The sequence below is a fragment of the Perissodus microlepis genome, chromosome 3 (genome assembly GCF_051167445.1).
Source record: "Perissodus microlepis isolate ML-2025 ecotype Zambia chromosome 3, ASM5116744v1, whole genome shotgun sequence".
Taxonomy (NCBI): domain Eukaryota; kingdom Metazoa; phylum Chordata; class Actinopteri; order Cichliformes; family Cichlidae; genus Perissodus; species Perissodus microlepis.
In genome coordinates this window covers 33199368-33222027 of record NC_140463.1, presented here as the reverse complement: position 1 = coordinate 33222027, position 22660 = coordinate 33199368, and the positions used below count along the sequence as shown (strand labels likewise).

The following is a 22660-nucleotide window of genomic DNA, read 5'->3' as shown; positions in this document are numbered from 1 at the left end:
CTCTCTGTTAAAAATTTAAAAGAAAGAGTTATGTTTTGTGTATTCTGAGTTACGAAACGTTTGGTCATGCTTGTTTGTTTTGTTGCAAAGATGCAGGTGAAAAGAATAATGAAAAAAAATGTAGAAATAACAAGTGTTTGTGTCCAGTTGTTTCTCTTTGGTTCTAGCCTTAATGCTAGGCTAACGATCTTGTGGCTTTAGCTCCATATTTAACAGTGAGGTAAACACTCAATCCTGTAATGTAAGAAGAGGATAAACGGTTCCTTTTTATATTTTTTGCTGAGAAAATGTGAACAATCTGCTAAATGGTTATCATTTTTTTTCTATCTTTGTGTTTGTGATTTTCAGGATTACAAAGCGGGGCTGGCTGTCGCTGAAGTGGAACTGACCGCTGCCAACATCAGAGACGTGGACCGCAGGGGCTTTGAAATCAACACGCCCTTCAAAAACTTCTGGTATGTCTACTCTTCATTTGTGTTTGTGCACGGCTGCCTCACCAGCATGTGTACGGCATGTAGCTTGGCATGTTTCTGCACGCTTTTTCCACCAACAAAGAGCTATTCATGCTCGGCTGCACGTGATATTTGATTTGTCTTTTTATGTGTGTGAGAGAAGAGTGCACTCTATCTGTTTGATCTTTCAGCTCTTACCTCAACACATACTCTGCTTCTTATTTCTTTTTCATCTTCTCAAAGACGAATGTTGGAAATGATGCCGCCCCTCGCCTTCGATACAGACTCTCTTTTAGCCAGGTTGACATTGTACACCTCCACATTTGTTTAAATCTTACCGTAGGAGGCTGTGGGATGTCAAGACATGATTTCCAGTTCTCTTACAAACAAATCCTGCAGGATCATCTTCTAATTCTAGCCACACAGTTTAGGAAATGTCCTTACAATAAGTCTCTTGTTACACTTTACTCTAATCTCAGAAGTCATATCTCACAAACCATCCATTACAGCTACCGTAAAGGGTGAGGACAGGGGTTTTAGTTAAGCTGCTCTCATATATTGAGGGTATTAACAGTCACACAGTATGATAAGAGTTTAGGGAACTTTCAGTCAAATAATATTCACATAGTCCCATCACAGTGGCCTCTTTCTTTCTTGTAACAGAGGAGAGGTGGAGAATTTATTCACCAGTATCTTGTATTTTTTGGGAGTGAATATTAATGAGATGTAGCTGTTTGGAAGAAGTTGATTTCTTTCTGTTTTTGTTCTTTTTGTACGTGCTGCCTGCCTAACACCTCACTTCATTTCCTCCCTTCATTTTTGTGAAATGTGCAAAAAGAAAACTATCCCTCGCTCCTTATCTGTGAAAACCAAGAGTTCAATTAAGCTGATACAGTCAAATGTGCTGATGAAGGGAGCTGGATGAGAAGTGTTACTTTGTTAGTGAAAATGATTTAAAACACTGTTTTAGCAGAGCCTCTGAAAAAGGTGGAGTCAAACTACACAATAACAGCCACATATTAACTGCATCTCCGCTATATTGCAGTGATTGAAGATGCCTCTTTTGTCAGGTCTCAGCAAGTTCATGGCTAAATCCTTGACTTATTAGATGCATTTGCAGTCTTGGCTTAAGTACCAAGTCAATGACAAAAATTGTGAAAACACAACCATGCTTCATCTTCATATAGCGGTGTAGATGCCACAGGCAAGAAAACTGCTGAAAATTGAGGGGAGGAAAACCCCCTCCCACATATATCAGCAGTGGTGCATAAAGAAAACAACTGCAGTTCATCAACCTCAAAGACAGGTATTTGATTTAGTGCGCACAATTCAGCGTGTGCAACTTTCAGCTGTTCACCTAATTATAACATCATGATGTTAATTAGCTACTTTAAGCTCATTGTGTTCAGCAGTTTTGTTTCAATATATATGTTTTTTGTATTAAGTGTTGTGGAGTTTCACAGATATCTTTTCTAGTACAGGGCATGCACATGTACACTGTGTGCACACACAAGGAGGCAATAAATATACTTATAAGGTGCTTATGTGCAAATATAACCAAGTAACTGTGGTATGCGAGTGATCTGGCTCTACAGTTACGCTCTTGTCCCTGTAGGTTCTGGTTAGACCAGGCTTCTGCTGCAGTCACCTTCAGTTGCTGCTTGTTTGTGAGTCTCTGCATTCAGTTTTGTATTTAATAACTGATGAGCTGCCCTTTTGGGTTGAGATCAGATGACTGACTTGGCCATTGAAAAATATCCAATTGCCTCGTGAGACTCCTGCAATATGCTTTGGTTCATTATCCAGGCAGTTTTGTAGCATTTGTCTGAATCTGAGTGGGCAGTAAAGCCCTGTACACTGCACAGTTCATCCTGCTGCTTCTACCAGGTGTCACATGGTCATTAAACACTAGAGACCTGTGTAGATGTTTTCTGGCAGTCTCTAATCCGTCCTCCTTGTTCTTAAGTGTAACCAGTAATTGTAGACCCTTGATGATGATATTTCTACCTCCTTGAGAGTGTTTTTGACTTGATTAGATGTTGTGAAGGAGTTTTCCAGACTGAGAAAACAATCGTGTAATCATCTAGTTTAGTTGTCATGGTCAGCTGGTCGGTGCATTTATTCTTGTGAAGATTGTTGCAGACTGTTAACTTTGGCCGCTGCTAACGTTTTTGCTGTTTTCCTGGTAGATTTATGTAGTATTTTCTGTGTAATGATGGTCTCCCTCACCTGCACTAACATCTCTTGGTACGTCATATTGAGAGTTCTAGTACCAAATGCAAGTTCTGTATTTAATTTTTGATAAAACAGTCCTCATCTGGCCATCATACTGTTGCTGGTTAGGCCCTCCAAATGTATAAAAATGGTTGTAACAATACCTGGTTAAACCCCTTGAATTAAAGCTGAAAGTTTTAATCACTTAAATGACTGTTTGATTTAAAACCATCTGCTGTAGTCACATAAAACAGTGCCATCATCCAAGAACCTGTGGACATTACTGTAATAGCAAAGGGGTTGTCCACTGGTGTAATCATAGACTTTGTTCTTTGAGAGGTAAAAATAATAATAAAAATGATAACACGATTTGCCTGTTACACATGGTATAAGAGAAGCAATGCTTCTTCCTACTAATAATACTAAACATTAGTCGTTACTTTTTTGGCTCTCTGTAGATAAATGTGCACGATTCTGAAAAAAGCTGAGACATTTAGAGCTGAAATGATCAGTTTTTTCATAAACAAATTAATCTGCAAGGACTCGATGAAATACATAATTGAGTATCATCTTGGTCTTCTGTAGCAGATGTTGAATATGTTCAGTCTATCAACAGACAAGAGAAGCAATTTGCAAACCTTACCTCGCCTTCAAGGAAACATTGATGGACATTTTTTGCCATTGTTGGATATTTTGCAGACCAAACGGTTAATTCATGGCAGACAAACTGAGACTGAAACAAATTGCTCTGTTATGCAACCTGGACAAAACAACTTGCACAACTTTTTTGCCCTGCAACGATGATGCAGGATTTCATCATTAAGCCCGCCCAATCAGCGAGTTACCTGTCGGTCTGCCAGGCTCCATTTTTACTCCTTGTGGTTTGTTTGTGGCAGATCTAAATAACGAGGCTGCAAATTTAATATTTCATTTCTGGACCAGCTGAGCAGAACTGCAGATGTGAACGTGACCTTAGTGGTTACATATCTGAACAAAAAAAAAAAGTTTCTTAAACAGGAGCTCAGTCAAAGCCATTGAACCAAACTTATTTTCATTGTCAGTCATTTAATACAAATGTATGCGCTTTTTACCCTTTGTTTTCCTTTGGGGTGTAACTAATGAGCAGCCGTGTCACAAAGTTAAGCCTGAGCTCTAATGAGACAAAAGAGAAACTCTTCATAAGTTTGCTTTTACCGCATTTAGCAGCACTCCTGTCAAATCTCTGTGACGGAGCATCCGCCTCTTACAAACTATAAACATATTGATCATAGTGGGGCGTACACGATCACCATGCTTTTTTATGAAGTCTCCTCTGGGAGCTTTGTACAGGTATCTCTGCCTCTGTAGGGCACAAAGCCTTTCAGGTGCCTCGAGTCCTGTGGGCCTGCGATCAATGAGCGTGCTGCTTGTTTGTGCTGTAATGGCCCATTTAGAATACAACCGTCACAGCTGCCTGGACAAAGCACGGCTCGTTTGTTTGCGTGTGCTTTTTGCACCGTTTCCTCTTTTCAGCCCTTCCTTTTTTTCTTTCTTTCTTCTTTTTTTTGTGTTGCCCGTTGCCTCGCGTAAAGATTTTTATTTTTGCTCTCATTCCTCCACGTGTCTGTTGTATATCCGATCGATCTGTTTGTGTCAGCTCCCTTAATGGTCCCATCGTTTGGCACCTTCGTTAATACGCTGGATGTAATTGCCATTTTGTAAGGACCCCCAAAAAACCGAACACAATAGTGAAATGAGCTCCCGAATAGTTTTGATGAGATGATTTTAGAAAAGGTTAGAGTGTGTGTGTATCTCTGTGTGAGAGTGTGTATCAAATCGATTGGTAGCCCTGGGAGCGTTCTCCTACCTGCTCAAGGTGGGGATTAGTGAGAAATTCATCTAATCACTTTAAGCTGTGGAGACTCACTTTGGCTTTTCTATTGTTTTCGCTGCCGTTAAGTGGACGGTCCGTTGTGTTGGATACAATAGCAAACTTTTAAGAGTAGAGAGAATGACAATGAGGCACAGAGGAGAGGAGACGTCGGCAGGCAAAGACGTTCAACTTTGGGGAGAGAGAAAAACTTTGGGCTCATGATCAGAACACACTTGTGCTACAGTAAAGCTGCAGATAAATGCCTAGCTCAAGGGCATATTGGAGAAAATCCATGTTTGTCTGCTTTGTTTTTTGTTTGTCTGATGTGTATTGAGGTCTTTGGACAGTTTCACAATTTCTCTGCCTTGGACAGAAAGTATTTGGTAATGAAAGCTCTCGGCAGCCTGGTGTTTGGGCTGTTCTGAGTGCGGGGAGCTTTGGTTTTTGAAGGACTCATTACTGTAAAGTTTTTCAAATGTAATCTGTTGCCCACTGATTCCTTTCAACTGCATTGTATCAAGTGAACAGAAAACGATCTTGAGGTGGATAGCGTAAAAATAAAAAAGCTCTCTCTAAAGCCATTAAGAAATCATTGGTAGAAATCACTAGGGGTAAGCGTTCGTAATTTGGAAAATGACCCTTAAAATGGTGGTTATATTTCTCTAGTCACTTCTAATATCACCGTCCCCGTGTCCATTTCTGCCGCGTTACTGTTTGCACCTGTCTGTGAAAACTGCCGGGCTCCGGTGTTGTATTTGCACCTTATTTCTTTTTAACTGTGGATTTTGTCTGCCATCACTTTCAGTGTAATTGTTGTTGAGGTCTTTTTTGTGTTTCCAATGGGAGGAATGATTACAGTGTCCACTGAAGGCCACTTCATGTTTTCAGCATGTGTGCTCACACACAGCTTCAGAGTGGAACTCAAACAGCCTGTGGCTTGCGCACACTTCTACTAGTTCATCTAAAAAATAAAAAAAACAAAACCACAAAAGGCGAGAAAATCTTTAAAAATTTATTTTTTCATAGTTTAATTGAAAAGGATAGATGTTCAGATATGTATTACATCTAATGTGCAAAAATTCAAGTCTTTTATGTTTTATTTTTGATGAATATGCTTTGTGAGTCATGAAAAATAAAAAATCCAGTATCTCAGATTATTTGAATTTCATTTTATTTCAAGTTGGAGTAAATTACTTTTCACACAGTGTAAACACAGTGCATCTCTCAGTCTAGTTAAGTACTAAGAACCATCATCATGGGAGAGACTGCTGATTCAACAGGTGTCCAGATCATGATAATTAACACCCTGCACAAGGAGGATCGCCATAGGAGGTCACTGCTGAAAGGCTGGCTGTTCAGAGTTCTCTACTGAAGTATATTAATGGAAAGTTGACTGGAAAGGAAATGTGTACAAGTAACAGGGATGACTGTAGTCTTGAGAAGATTGTCAAGAACTTGGGAGCTTTCCATAGGGGCACTGAGGGTGGTTTCAGTGCATCAAGCACCAACACGCACAGTCTTGTAAGGTCTTCTGGAAAGGAGCTCCAGCTGTTTTGTTGCTAATGCCATGCCACTCATGTACCAGGGACAATATCGGCATCTTATCTGGGCTAAAGGGAAAAAGAACTGGACTCATACTTAGTTGGCAGTCCTCTTTTCAGAAGAAGGTAAATTTTGGATTTAATTTTGAAGCCAAGGTCCAAGAACCTGACGGAAGAACTGAGAGGCACATAATCGAAGATTTTTGACGTCCACTATGAAGTTTCCACAACCTGTCATGATCTGGGGTACTGTGTACAGTGCTGGTGTTCTTGGTGGTTGGTCTACTGTGTTTCATCGTGTCCAAAGCCAACGCAAAATCTGCCAAGTTTTGAGCAATGTTTCCATCTTCCAACAAGCTGTATGGAGATATTGATTTCCAGTTCCTTTGCCAAAACTACTACCACATGGTTTGCTGCTCATGTTATTACTGTGCTTTAAATCTTTCGTCAAGATGAAACACATCAAAGCCAAAAAATACAGATGAGCTGAAGCTACTATCAAAGCATTCTGGGCTGGACTTCAGCAGAGCTACAGGCCTTGATGCACCGATGCAGTCGCTTATGGTACAGAAGGCCCAATAAGGTCTTCGGGGTACAAATGAAAAGACTTTTAAGGAGTTGGACATTTCTCTATTGTAGATCATTTTAGGAAATGAAAACAGGATTTATGATTTTCCCGAGCTAAATGAAACCAAAAACAAAAGTCCTCAAATTGGGCACAGATGGGTGATTTTTAAAAAATTTTTTTTTATTATTATCTCTTAGTGATTTTGTTCATTAATAACATTGCAGATGGACATAATGATAGATGTCACTCATGTAGAATAACACAGTCAATTTAGTGGTGTCAGTGACGGGTGGTTAAATAAATTTTGAGACTGCAGGATATGAGCTCTGTGGGATTCTCTCTGTAAAGGAGGGCAACTCTAAGAAGCGATGTTTGTTGGTTTCTTGTCAAGGTCATAGGGGCTGTATTGATTATCCACAGTTAAAAGCGCGTCACTCTCTCCATAATAAACACCTCTGGGAATGACTAGTTGTCATGGCCAGATGAATTTTTCAAGAAATATTGAGGTTCTCCATCTTAAACTGGCTGTTACTCAATATATAAGTGCTATGTTTAACAAAAACTATTTCTCATATAACAAGCCAGAGAAAGTGAGAATGTCAAGCCACTAGACTTCAAAATTGGATTACCAAATTTGATAGTCATAGGGCTTTTTGTGTAAAATACATTTTCATGAGTGGGGAGTCAAATTAAATCCTTGGGTGAATGAGGAATCTTGAAGCTGACTTCAGAGAGCGGACCATGAAGGCCATGTAGGGCATTTGAAACTTACTGTTAGAGGGTCTTATTTAATGGAATTGCTTGACTTTTCTTCTTGTTCACTCTGTATTTCAGATGAAATATGGAGCTAGATGAGCTGCTTAACTTACTATAAAGACTACAAACTCAATTATAAAAATATCACATTGTGCTCAGAGTAACATGAAGACTCTAGGATGTCATTGTACCTGACAAATAAATCATTTGCTATCTATATCTCAAAGAAATTGTTTTCCTCATTTCCTAGTTAAATGTCTCTTAGCTTAGATTTAATCGACGGACGTGAGCGGCATTAAGCTTTATTGGAAAAGAAGATGGCACACGAGTGATGTATTTACACCAATTTTATTAACCATTCATCCCAACATTCAGTAAATTTCTATAAAAACATTTATATATTTCCATGGACTCGACCATCTTCAGGATTCACTTCCACGGGTGGAAATAATGTCAACCTTGAAGTGACTAAAAATGTAGAACCTATAGCTGTTTGAGCCTGGCTCCAAAAGCAAGTTAATCCTATGATTAACTACAGTACACAACTTGGCAGTTTTAAAAAGTACGTTTGTAACCTGTTGTAAAAAAGAGTTTAGTTTTCCCCATAATAACAATTTGTGGCAGAGGTGTGGTCCCAGACTCAGCTGCAGGGTAGGAGTGGGGCAGTGAGCTCAAGAGGGCAGTGCCAAGGAGGCTGGAGGGACAGGTGATGGTGAGCTGACTAATGAGGTTTCTCCCTTTTTATATATAGTGAAGCCAGAACCCAGAGGAGGAGTGTGTGCGTGCTGACAACTGACTGGAAAGTCGTCACATTTTTCTTTCACTTCATGCTGAGCGAGGAGGAAAATGGTGGAACAGTCTACAACAGGGGTGGGGAACTCCAGGCCTCAAGGGCTGGTTTCCCAGATAGCAAGGAAACATTGAAACAATGTTGAGTCAATATCAGGCGATGTCATTGAATCAACGTTGAAGTGTGACGTTGACCTAACGTCACTCTTGCACCCTTTTGTAATGTTGAAACAACGTCAGGTTTTGATGTTGAATCAATGTTGAAACCTGACATTGATTCAACGTTATATTTTCTAATACTGTTGACATTGAAACAATGTCAGATTATGATATTGAAACACTGTTGAGCTATGGTGTTGATTTTCCACCTCTTTCGCACAGTTGCTTTTTATTAAAACAACAGTTAAATCATGACTGGAAATCTCTTTTTCTTTATAGGTATTTTAACCAATACTAAACTACTGCATGTTTCCATCAATACTTAAACCACCTAAACACATAATTGTACTTATTCCTCAAATTGGACACCCTTTATTAAAAAAACCCCCAAATGTCTCACAATGTATCATGTCAATATTAATATCCTAAAATAAGAAAGCATTGCATGTGATGTAACAGAGAAAAAAAATAAACAAAAAAAGGTCAACAGGCATGCTTCGTTTGCTAAATACTTTATTAAAAGACAGTTTCCTATTTACATTTATATGTTTCACAGAAGTTTGTAATTTTTTACTCCGGGATGGGGATGCATGATGTGCGTCCTGCACCACCCAAACGATCTGGGGCGTATCGTAACCATTTCTGCACTGCTTGTGCAAAGACAAACTCGGACATAGAGTTTGCCCCCAACTGCTGCGTCAGGCCATCTAGGACAAAAATACACACACACACACACACACACACACACACACACACACACACACACACACAAAGTGAATTAGAGCACATGAATAAGCTCTTGTTAACTGTCTTCAGCGGGGAGAAAGTATGTAAACTCCTAGGCTGATAAACATGAAAGTCACCAGGCGTAAATCTGCAAAGTGCCGCATTTGATTCCCAAAGAGCTATGAGCGGAAAAAGTGATAAGTCTTAGCATGGTGTGCCGTGTATCCTTTAAAACAAAATAAACATGGGGTCCTCGGGCTGTACAAACTACAACCCGAGGACTAAACAAGCCAAAGACCAAAGACTCCATCTCCAGATTAACCAGACATGAAAGTCTTGTTATTAAGAAAGACAAAGTAATATAGCAAAAAAAATGGTAAAACTTACCAAATATGCATTTGCAGAGCGCTGTATCTTTAAATTCTCTTTTTATCTTTGTCTGGTCCTTGGTTTTTTCCCTGCCCAGTTTAGTACCGAGGCCAGCTCGTTTGTAATGGCATAAGCCATTACACGGCAGACTCGCACCTCCAGTGTGGTCCCTCCAATCAAGGCAAAGCGTCTCACCTATAGACACATTTTAAGAGATGGAATTAGCGTGTCTCATGTCTTAAATGTGTATGCAAGTGCTTGTGTGTTTAATCAACAGGCCGTTGTTATGTATTTAAATCACATCTGACAGCTATTACACTTTATAGTTACAAAGTGTACATAACCTTTATATACTTACCATTGCCGTATTTGCCTCTTGTGATTGAAGAGCTGCCTCTGCATTGTTTAGCTCCTCAATGTTGTGCAAGGGCAAATCCAGAGGCAGTACCCCAGCGTCTACCGATTCATTGCAGCAGGGATGGCGGATGACCTCCTCACTGAGTTCGTTAACAGCTCTCGTCAGGTCTGACAGCATAGTTAATATCTTTTGTGAGGTCGCATCTGTTTAAAAAAACAATTCTAGAAAGATTAATGGCTTAAGCAGTGAGAGGCGAAAAACTAATAAATAAATAATAAAACGCAGTTTACGTGTGGACAAAAGGTGCAAACGCAAGGTAGGTGAGCGTGCAACGTAAAGTTAGGTGAGCGTGCAGCGTAAAGTTACGTGAGCGTGCAACGTAAAGTTACGTGAGCGTGCAACGTAAAGTTTGAATTGAGTGTGAATCGAAGCGGGTGCTCTCCAATCATTAAAAGTAACAAAGTCATTGAACACATTTATACAGTTACCTTTACGTTTATCAATCATATATCACAGATTTACAATTTTTTGTAGTACTATGCTAAAAAGCAACTACAGAGCGAAAGTCTGGGTCAAGCGCCGAGGCGACGGCAAGAACAAAGGAACCCTCGAAGCGTTAAAGCTAGCTTTGTAAGGGAATATAATGGAAAAGTATGAAACAAAAATGTTTTCTTTGTTGATAGACTTTGTTCTCAGTGCAATTTATTTGTTGCCGGATTGTAAGATGAAAGTAGACACAATTTCGGGCTCCCACATTTTGTCCGAAACTTTACATTAACAAGTTTTTTTTTGTTTTTTTTTTACTGCTATTCAAATGCAACCGTGGAAATAACGAATAGAACAAAAGTCATTCATTCTTACCTTATACTAATCGTGGTGCAGGCCAGTGCAGTGCATGAACTGATGCCTTCTCCGGTCAATTCCGCTGAGAGTTAATCTAATGTCCCGCTCTACTGTACAAGACAATGGTTACCTGGAGGGATGTACCACTGTGAGAGGGGGTGCTATGGAATAGTCCAAGTGGTAGCAGCTTTAATTTCCCGCTCAACCATAAATTGATGGTTTTTCAACGTGATTGTTGTCACCTTGTCAACTATAAATAGATGAACAATCAACGATGACAGAACAACAGTGAATCAATGTTATTTCAATGTCAGTGTCAGGTTTCATCAGTATTTCAATGTTGTTTCAACATTGGTTTTGTGTTGACATTTCAATCCTGACGATTCTGATGGTTCAGATGGAAAATCAACATCTGTTCAATGTCTCCTTGCTATCTGGGTTTAGATCTCACTCTGGGTCAACACACCTGAATCAAATGATTAGTTCATTACCAGGGCTCTGGATGAACTTCAAGACATGTTGAGGAGGTAATTTAGCCATTTAAATCAGCACTGTTGGATCAAGGACACATCTAAAACCTGCAGGAAACCTTGAGGCCTGGAGTTCCCCCACCCCTGGTCTACAACTGTAATGAGTGGCGATATCGTATTGTAGCCTGAATTTCCCCCCATGTTTTCTAGAATAGAATCAACATGCCGATTGCTTTGAAGTCTTTTTGAGCTGGTTTTCAGCTTTGCATTGTGTTGTTGGCTTTGTGTTCATATGTAAATACTAAAAGATTGTGTGTATGGCCTCTTTTTAAAGTAACAACCCCAAAACTTTCATGACAATTGGACGGAAAGCACTAGAATGGAAAGATTAGGATTTCAGATTTATGGCGCAGTGCTATTCTCCATATAGTTGAGCATCCCATCCTTACAGTGTATGGATTCAGCTTGCTGACCGACTTTAGTAGGCTTAGCTGATAAGTTAGAAATCCAATTTCTCATCCGAATATGGTAACTCATAGCTCCAAATAACCAACATTGCTACAGACAAAATGCTAGGCTTTCAAATATGAATTGAGTCCAGAAACTGGTGGACAACATCGCAAGGGCTATATCTGTCTTTTATACGGCTGAACAGCCACCTGTGCAGAATTTTCACGACTTGCCAGCACTCTACACTATTTATTCCCACAGGGGTTGCCATGACACCAAAAAGAGAGAGAACATTGTTAACTGGCTAGCTAGCTAGCATTAGCGTTACTAAGAAAGTTTGGTGTTACCGGTATTGTTTGTTCATGTTTCTCAGGAATGTAGTCTTTATTTATTTTAACATTTAGGTTTTGCGCACCTAGTTTTCTTCTTTAGGTTCGTTTCAGCTAACTATGATAGCCTTTGTTTCACACTCAACTTTTGACCCTTATTTGAGTAAAGCACTGAATGTAGCCACGCTTGACTGTGTGAAAAGCACTTCTGCAATAATAATAGCAAGTATTTAGTAGCTACTTGCTATTATTACTGCCTAAGGGTGTGATTTAAGGCCCTCGATTAACTGACTTTCAGCTTTTCTAAATGGCCAGATAATTACATGGAAGCAGCATGAAATAGAACCAAAGGATATAAGGTTGTAGCTGTTGCTGGTAAGGGTAATTGACAGATTTCATCAGAATAAAAGATTGCTTGTAAAATGTCCAACTTACAGTGCAGATGCAAGAAATTATTTACCATTAGCTTGTAAAGCAGTATAACCTCTCAATCTCATCCATTTTTGGAGGTCTTCATTAACAGAACACTAGGTGTATGATTCAAATTTCCATTCAAAATTATTTTATTTTCCTTCCGTTTAACGTCTGTTGTCCTTAAAGCTGCAGTCTGTTTTGTGGCCTTACTTTTGACCCAGCCTTCACTTCATATCTGAAAAAACTCTGACACCTTCACATACTCCTGTGCCGCCTCCCATCGGTCCCTTTGTGGTTTTTCCGGGGCCGTGTTGCAGTTGAGCAGACAGTGTGAGCAGTCATCTCTTTTGATGGGCCCCGGGCAGAGACCAGTGGGCACAGAACAGCTGAACCCAATCAACCTATCGATCTCGCCTGGGTTACTTGGGCGAGGCTGGCCTGGTGCACATCCTCTGCTCCAGGCTACCCTCACCTCGACACTCCCCCACCCACCCTCACCCACACCCCCCTGACTCAACATCTTGAGTGTTACTTTGCACTGGTTGCCAGGTTACCATGGAGACCGCTGGTCCCATTTCTCTTGTCTAAGTGCTTCTTTCAGTCAAGCTAGGGTGCTCTCCGTCTCTTTCCCCTCAGTTTTATATCTCTGTCTATCTGTCATTCCCCCTGCCTGTCTCTTTGTCTCTTGCTTGCTCCTGCTTCAGCTTATACGTGCACACAGGCTGCTTGTTACGCACATTTGGAATACATTTAGATAATACTGAGATAGTCATTACTTTCAGCAGCTTCTTCTTCAAAATGCACGCAAAATGAAACACTGTCTTCCTCATTGGAAACCTCTGCTTTCTGTCCCTGCAAGATGTCTGCATGAGGGCTTAGACTTATACTGTGTGTTGTGTGTGTGTGTGTGTGTGTGTGTGTGTGTGTGTGTGTGTGTGTGTGTGTGTGTGTGTGTGTGTGTGTGTGTGTGTGCGCACCAAAAAAAAAAATCTATTTACTTTGGAAAATTAATGAGAGCAACATGGGCAGATTGAAATATTTGCAAATGACATGCAGTGCTTGCATATAAGGCCTCTTGAGTATGAGCAATCCCTCTGAAATAAGACCAATAGTTGGAGAAATCTCATTAATCTCATCATTGTAGCCGGGTTATTATAGTGCATGTAAACCTAAGTGACTGTTAGTGATGTATTCTCCCAAATATTCTTAATGCGCTTGGCTACAACTAACAAATTGCCATCATGTGGCAGTAATTTCACTTACTGCACCCATGTCAACAGAAGGAGCACCATCTGTATTGCCAAGCTCATCTCACTCCTTTGCCTAGCCTTTTTCAGATTTACAGAGCTCTTGCTCCAACTCGTGCTGGAGCAACAGTGTAAATCTGATTTAAAAATATATACATATATATTGAAGCTATAAATGGGTTATGTTTATCCTTTTTTTTTTTTCCATCAGCACTTTTTAACTTTTCTGGGTCTAATGTAGAAATAATATCCTGAAAGAAAGGGGGGAAAAAAAACCACTCCCGCATTAGAACTTTATAGATTTTAGAGGTGCATGGTGAGACATATTGATTTACCTGCCCCCTTCCCTCCCCCCTATCAATTTCACCAAATCTATTGCAATCACACGTAGGCATACACACTTAGCACCCCCGTTCCCCTCCAAAACTACTCCAAATACTGCACACCCCCGTAACCCCTGCCAAGCGATACTGTGCTGTTTAATTGCTCTCTCAAATCAAATCAATAACAGTGAGGTATGTGTTGGGGTGGGGGCAAAAAAAAATAAAAATCAATTGTTGCAGCTTCACGGCCGAGTCAGAACGGGAGAAGCAGGAGTGGATTGAAGCGGTGAAAGAATCGATTGCCGAGACACTCTACGACTATGAAGTGGCAGAGAAGATCTGGTTTAAAGAGGCCAATAGAAGCTGCGCCGACTGCCGCGCGCCGCAGCCGGAGTGGGCGTCGGTCAATCTGGGTGTGGTCATCTGTAAGAAATGCGCAGGTAAGGAACACAGGTATGCTTCTCTGCTTCTTGTGCAGACACACACATGCTGGATGGAGGTGGGCATGCTGCTGATAATAAACGTAATGTACATGAATGTTTTTCAGAGTCACAGTTTTGTACCAATGAAAGCCGCCTGTCAACAGGCTTAATTTAAAAGCTGCGATTCCTCATCTATGAGGATGGATCCTTGGATTATTATATTTAAGCAGCTGAATGATGAAAACACATAAAAATGTTTTCTATGGCTGTGAATCAAATAATCTTAAATTTTTTTCTGGGAAATATGATGGAAACAAGCCCTGGGCCTTGTAATATTTGTCAGCTAATGCAACAACTACTGCAGATTTACGGAAGAGGATTAGGGCCACTGGGGAAAAAAAAAAGTGGGCACGTCTTTTTTTCTTCTTCTTTTGCTGAATTCTGAGAAAAAAGTCAGAATTCTGATTTTAATCTCAGAATTCTGAGAAAAAAGTCAGAATTCTGATTTTAATCTCAGAATTCTGAGAAAAAAGTCAGAATTCTGACTTTTTTCTCAGATTTTTTTTCCGGTGGCCCTAATCCTCTTCCGTAGCAGATTAATGGCAACACCCTATGTTAGGAATATTTGCCAATAACTAATTGTTTAATTGCACACATATCAGTAGCACAGTGGTTTTAACCCCTATTAGTCATTGTAGAGTAATTATTTAAATACTGCGTATCAGTAGCAGATGTGGAAGTTGTTATAAATTAATTATGATTAAAAGTCTTTCTAAGGCCTTAGTGAGGGCCCACCAGTGAGCAAGCTTCACTCACTTGGGAAACAAGTATATTCCTTGACCAGTTGGCGAGTGGTCGTTGGAGGTTGCTGGCAATCTGTAGGTGAAACTGCTAAACGAAAACCTCATTGAAATTGCTTTGGCCACCAGCAGGTTGGCACACTCACCTGTAGTTTGCATGACCATAAAGGCCTTCAACATAAAAGTTGTGCTTTCTGAAGCATGTTGACTGCAGGGGTCAGGCACAGTTTTTACTTTGACCTCTCTGTTTCTGGTTTGCACCACCCTTGGCTAGTAGTTGGCCAGTGTTTGCAGACAAGTCTTCCATGCAAGCTACAGGTAACCATAGCAGTCTGCTGTTGATCAAAGCAAGCACAAGGAGGCTTTTGGTACAGCCGATTTTACACATTTCCTCAGTGTTAAGACAATTTTATAATTTATTCATTTAAATGAAAAAAAAAATCAAATTAAAAATCTAAATACTTCTTATAAATAAAGTTAAATGAGCTTGTTGACTTGAACTCTTATAATGTAGAGTTCTGCAATAAAGTAATGATGACTTTAATAAATGCTTTAAAATGATTAATAAGCAGCCGATGTGCTTTTTACTATCCTTAAAGTTGACTGTTTATCTGGACGTAGCATTTTCAGTGGGAGAAAACATACACATGTGCAACCATTCATGTGTGTTTGGGGGGAATCACAAGTTTGCACTATGTGGCTATAAAAGCTCACAAGGAGGGCACAAAGCAAACCAGCTGGAAATGCCAGCAGAATATTATTTCCTCGTGTCTCTCTGGAGTCATAACTTATGGAAAGAAACAAAAAATAAACACCACGCCGCGTGCAAAAAGTTATGACTGATGCTCAGAGACGTGCCAAATTAAAAAGGGATGCATGTTAGTGCTCGGCTCCTCTCTGTGCATGTGTGGTCTGATGTGTGTGCCTGTCTGAGCGTGTGCTCTGACCAGGAGGCTCTTTTGGAATAAGATCTCAGGTGATAAGCCACATATGGGAGTTGGTGTCTGGCCTCTGGCCTCTCTAATCTGTTTGGCTATACTGGATGGCTCAGATGAAATGACAACAAAGATTAAGCCACAGGCGAGAACTTGGGGGATCCCGAACTCCTTCTTGACCCGCTAAACATGATTAGAGAGATGTGGCAGCCATGCTTGATGTGCAGGGATATCTTGTTGGTGTGTAGGTGTTTTTCTTTATTTATTTATTTGTGTGTGCATGCCTATACACCCCATCTTCCCCCTCCAGATTTCTCCCAGAGTCATGCAATTTAATGCAATTCTTCACCTCACCTCTGCAAAGTCTGTGTAATTGGTACACATCAGATATCCAACATCTCCTTTCAAACAGCCTTAAATGATTTCATTTGCTGAGGTGTTTAATATTACATTTTGTCGGCACGCCGGGAGCAGGAGGGGTGGATATTTGCTACGAGGGAAGCTGTCCTCACACTGTGCTCTATTTTAAATTGGGCTGTGGTCCATTTGGAATACCAGTGACTGCTCATGCTTTTAATTAGCGATCTGCTTTATTGTCATGCACAATAAAGAGAAATGCTGAACAAGAGGAAGAGGAAAGAAGTAATGAGGAGGCTAATGGTAAAAATGATCCCAGATTGGCTTTTCATCTTTTCATGCTAAGACTGAATGGATTTTAATAGTCTGCAGCTTCAGTCTTTGATATGAACAGCTTAAAACTGCAGTATTTTCTCTGTGTTTACATACACTTTAAGAATTGATAGGGTCTGTTATATTCAGAGAGTATTAAATTAATAATAGTGACTTTTTTCTCTCTGTTCATTAATATTTACAGTGTTATCTAATCACAAATGCAGTAATACATACATTTGTTCAAAGATGTTTTTGGATACTGTCCGCGTCTACCTTGAACACTTTGTAAGATAACCTTGCCCGGTCTTCTAATTATCTTTGAATTTTTTTAATTAAAAAAAAAACAAAAACTTTTATTTCTCAAGTAATCTAAGGAGCTTGGATAGAAGATGCCTGGACTACTTTAAGTTTCTTGAAGGCGTTTCATCTGAGAAGCTTCTTTGGTTCTAAGAGTTCTCCAGCCCTAGTTGGAGTTGTATCTTTAGAGGGCCGTTGACTCACATGTGCTGTATCTAATGAGCCATGGTGAGAAAAAGGGTGTGGGTCATTATCAGCAGAGGTTTGGGGTAAAACCATTGCGGGGCCTTACCTCGCCCTATCATGTGACTTATTGAGATGAACTGACACACGATGTGAGTGGTTGTAGAGGCGCCTTGGAAGGGATCTCAAAACTGGATTGTAGGTGGCAGACAGTTGGTGTCGTAAGCCACCCCCTCTGTTCAAGGATGATCGTTCACTGTGCACATGGATGGCTTCTTTCACTCCTCTTTCAAACCATCTGTCTTCGATGTCCTAAATTGACATTAACATCCTTGAAAGAGTGACCTTTGTCCTTTAGATGCAGACATACAGCTGAGTCTTGTCCTGTGGAGGTGGCTCTTCTATGTTGTGCCATGCCTTTATGAAGTGGCTGTTTGGTCTCTCCAATCTTGAGTTCTGAGCTCTCCTCGCTGCACTGCACACACTACGTTGTTTAGTTTATGTTTGGGAGTTTTGTCCTTGGGATGAACCATTTTTTGTCTGAGTCTATGGCTGTGTCTGATATACACTGGGGATGTCGTGCTTGGAGAAAATTCTCCTGAGTTTCTCTGATAAACCTGCTACATAAGGAATGACAGTGTTCCATTTGTCCTTCTGATTCGCCCTAGTTGGTGTCTGACCTTGTTTACTGGGCATCTTTTCTGATTTCATGAAAGCCCAATCAAGTTAACCACATATTTTAAGAGCTTTCTCTATGTGTATGTTCCTTTTCTTTCCCTTCAAGCTTAGAGGGAACGTTTTATGCCCTGTGTTGCGGGGTCTTGATTACTCCAAGTTTAAGAGTAGGTACTGGTCTTCTGGTAAACTTCAATGTTGAGGTTTCCATTCTCCTCAGTGAGCGCAGCACAGTCCAGAAATGAGAAACTATTATCCTTTGTATCTTCCCTGGTGAACTTTGTTTCTGTCCACTGAGTTGATGTGAGCAGTGAAGGTTATATTTGGTCATTTGGTTTTAGAACTAAAGAAGGTTCTCAGATGAGAGGTGAAACTTAAAGTCCAGTCACTTTTCTTTCCAGGCTCCTTAGATCACCATGACCTGGATGACTGAGAAGCTACACAGACCTTTTTCTCAAGTATATTTTAGCTGTTGTTTTCTCAACAGGATCTGACTGATCTTACTAAAATATTTTTATTTGTTTGTTAAAAAGTTGGTAAAAACTATTAGTAACTGTCTGGGGTTTCCTTTCTTTTTTTAAATAACTTCTTAATATTACTAACCCATTTAAATCCTGATAACACTTACATGATGCGTTATTTATGCTGTGTAACTATAGCCGCTAGCTGCCTGGTAATTCAAGTTACTGAACTAAACCTTGTCCGTGTTTTGAGCATTGGTGCAGTTGTCTGATAAACAGCATGGCTTACTGTCTGATAAAATGAGCTAACACCCTTCCAAGATGTCAGGCCACATCTTGAGTGTATTTCATGTAATTTGTCTGTATTTTTGTCTGTGCAATGCACCCATACACTACAGATGTAATAACTTAGCAATCCACTTTTTCCTCTACCTCCAAAAACCCAAGGTAATATTATGCAAAATGCTAAGATCAAGGCTTCTTGATGGTTGTGTATGACTCACTTTGCTGATGTCACGGTGACCATGCCCCGATTTTACAGGCTTCAGGTCAATCCCACATTTCTCTCTTATTTTATTTCCTCATTAAATTAACTCACCTCTCCATCTATGCACTCATTTCTTTGTGTCCTTATGCTTACTACCCAAGACGGCTACCATAGGAAATGACAGTGCTTCAAAGACCTTATGCTGTGCTTCACACATATAATGCAATAAACTTCTTTAATCCAAGATGCAACTTGTAGGCATGTCCACTGGCAACAGTTGCCATGGCAATGTGAAATTACAGGGTTCATTGTCTTGCTCTGCTTCCTCATGACTTGTCACTGAGTGAAGGGGTCGAGAGGGGAAGGAGGGGGAATCCACACAAGCACACAAGGTTGAAAAAGTACTCCGTGTGATGTGGATGGAGTCACTGGGAAAGTTTTTAATTGGGGGTGAAATCCTTGGTGGGTTGAGCATTAATTTTTTTATTTATTTAATTTTTTTGTGTGAAAGCTGCAGTGATGGGAATGCCTTTTTGTGTGTTGTTTTTTTTTTCCACTGGAAATATGAAGACATTTACAGCAGCCTACTTATATGGGACGATCTCACTGTATACCTGGCGGCACATGCGCATGCACGCTTCTTTCAGCTTCATTACCCTTACACAAGTGAAAATGGTCCTGTGGTGTTGCAAAGGCTCTGTGGATGTAGCATGGCAATACTCTGCTGCAAGCACCCCGAATAAAATAGGTTCACTCCTTCACAGGGACAGACTCTTACTCTTTGGCCTTCATTTGTCAAGTTGGACTTCTGATCTCCAAGACTGTTATCCCTGACATTTCAGTGTATTTTTCAAGATTGGGAAGAAAACAGATTTAAATGTAACCCTAGACCCCACTGCTGTATCCACCCTCAATATGTGTAGAGAATAAAAAAATAAATTGTCTTAATGGCAGGGAAGAAGGTTATCTTTTCTTTTATTTTTGTCTTTTGGGTCTAATGCTACAGTCACACTAAGGAAAAGAGTGGTTGGAGTCTGCGTCATGACCAGAATTAGTGCATTTGTGTAAAATGAACTTCCAATCTCACTTCCTTTGAAATGATTGTAACCACTCGTAGTCAGATATAATTTTCGAAGACACTTTGGTGCACAATGGAGATGATGATAAAGCAGCAATAAGGTGGACTCAGCTTGGTGTCAGGATGTGATTGAATAGGGCTAAGTTGGCAATTAGAAGAAATGTGTTTGCATTAACAAATTGATTCACTGTTATAAATCAGTGAAAATTGCAAATCTGTTTTGCATTTCCAAAAAGCCGGGTATACCTTGGACAGGTTGCAGAGATTGACATCAACTTTGTTCATTCAGAGTTCAGCCAGAACCTCGTAGACCTGAAACAGAAGTTCTGACATTCCTTTAAAAACAGTGACGTAGTTGCTGAAGGCTGCTGATTTAACTGCATAGTCACTAGGAATATAACCCGAGTACAACCAGCTAAGTCACAAGTTGAACTTATTAGTGCAGCCAGGCTTAGATTGATTGTATTGTGTTGGAAATCTATCAGTCAGTCCAAGCTGCACTGCAATCGTTTGGAGACAAGTTGCCTTCCGTCACTCGACCCGTACAAAATCAAAAGTGATTGCCCAAAGGTCAACCACTGAGTGACCAGTTGGTTGCCACAACTACTTGTAGTTAGTCGCCAAATGCTAAAACATTCCAAGCAATTACCAGGAAAAAGCAGATTGTTCTTAATAGCAAAGAGGTTACCAGTCAATTTTAAGTCTATTGTGACTGAGCTACAACTTAAGAAACATTTAATCTGCTGTAAAGAGGAATCATCTTATAATAGTATTGTTATTGCACTAATTTGATTGAATCAATCTAAGCGGCAAACTAAGGCCCTGATTTGATCAGATTTATTGATTTGCCAAGTAAAACAAGAACAGAGGTGTGTGATATCTCCTAGAAAGATATTTGAAGTTTGACATGTTTATAGGTCTGAGTTTGTTGAACTAATAATATTGTTTAAATAATACATTGGATCATCTTTACACAGACTTTCTTAATAGGGTAAGACATTTATGTTCAACTCCTAACCTTTGTTTGTTAATTAGTTAGTTAGTTTGTTTGTTTGCTTGTTTTAATCAATTTTAAATCATGCTTTTTATTTGTTTTTGTTTCTAATGTCTCTGTAAAGCACTTTGAATCACCTTGTTGTTGAATTGTGCTATACAAATAAACTTGCCTTGCCTTAATTATAACTTCAGATAGGGTGTGGATTTTAAATTAACACCACATTCAATTTTGATATACTTGATATTGATGAAGTCCCTGATCTGACTTCACCAAATTAACTAAAAGGGAAACATTTAGTTTCCCGTTTTTTCATGCCAGAAGACGCTTCCAATAGTGAGATACCGAATGAGGTTTGAAAGTGAACATGGCGTTCCACAGGATTCAACACTGGGTCCACTAACGTTTGGATGACGTGGCATACGTCGCGTTTGTGACCACTTTAAAACTCCCCTATGAAACTGCATGTGAAGTGACATTTAAAATGAAATGACTTCAGAGTTCATAGTTATTGGTGCTGATGAGGAAAAATGTCTATAAAACTTAGAGGTAGTATAAATGTGGTTCTGTCTAGATGCCCATGAAAGAAAGCGTATAGACTCAAAACTGCTGTGACAGGAAGGGTGGCACCGTCCTTTTGTCTCTAATGAATGCACCAACTGATCACATCAAGCCTGACCAAAATGAGACGTGTCTTGGCATATCAGATTCAAAATCCAGTCTGGGAGCAATTAGACCTGTCAGTTATGTGTCCTGGTGAGTGATAAAAATTTTTCTATGAATGGCACACAGCTTAATAATAAAAATACATGCAGGGTAGTGCTACTACGCCTATGTAAGTAATGCAAATATTGACTAGTTATAAAAAATGACTTCCTAGTTAGCTTTTCTAAAAAGAAATCTCTTAAGTGGCTTATAACTCAAAGACTTCTCCCACTTGTGTTCTCTTGAACTGTGTCAATATAGCTTTTCACAGCTCATAGCCCCTCATTTTCATTTACAGCTGCTCTACTAGCGAATAGAAGACGGTAATGAGATCATGCCAAATCTAAATATAAAATTATCCGCCATTACACACAGGACAATAATTCACATTCACACATACAGCATGTTTCTGTCTAATGTATTATGCATGTGTGCTCTGTCTTTGGCCATAAGCAACCCCAGAAGCCTCTCGTTCACCCAAATAAACAGGCCGACCAACAAACACAATGAATTACTCATGATTCATTAGCAATTAATGGCCCTCGTTCTCTGCTTTCATTTCCAATTAGGAGAGCTGAGGGGACTAAATATGTCTGTTGTGAGTGAGCGAACGAGCTCGCAGTCATGCTCTGTTTCTCCATCTTGTAACTGCCTGTTTATTGTTTATTCCATCACCAGCATTTGGTGTGTGTTTCAGCACGCCGAGGAGAACACTGTGCATATATGTAAAGCGTTATTTTTGCTTTTTAATGTGACGTTTTCAGGGAAAAAATGTAGCCTGAGAGAGCCTTGTATACCCAATGGGGGGAATGAATGTGTGAGTCTGTTTGTGTGGCTGTGCGCTAATATTGATGACCGTGTCTTCATCTGTGCCAGGACAGCACCGCTCTCTTGGGCCAAGTATTTCTAAAGTGCGGAGCCTGAAGTTGGACAGCAGTGTCTGGAGCAATGAACTAGTGGAGGTAAATGTCATGTGTGTTACTCCTGTCTTTACCTAATCCCATTATATGAAAGTGTATCCATTGTACTAGTACTAATCTAAAAGACTGGGAAGATGCTTGACAGTTCAGCAATGATGATCAATGATCATT

The 22660-nt window shown here is 39.9% G+C and overlaps 1 protein-coding gene across 4 annotated transcripts in view; it reads left to right on the top strand.

The window, feature by feature from the left end:
* Window positions 1–22660, top strand: part of arap2 (ArfGAP with RhoGAP domain, ankyrin repeat and PH domain 2) — a 171445-nt gene that overhangs the window by 60400 nt on the left and 88385 nt on the right. For all 4 annotated transcript variants that reach the window (XM_084924105.1, XM_084924106.1, XM_084924103.1 and 1 more), the window contains exons 10-12: window positions 349–455; window positions 14101–14300; window positions 22446–22531. In XM_084924105.1, the coding sequence (XP_084780231.1) occupies window positions 349–455; window positions 14101–14300; window positions 22446–22531 (393 nt within the window). The remainder of the gene's footprint in view (window positions 1–348; window positions 456–14100; window positions 14301–22445; window positions 22532–22660) is intronic.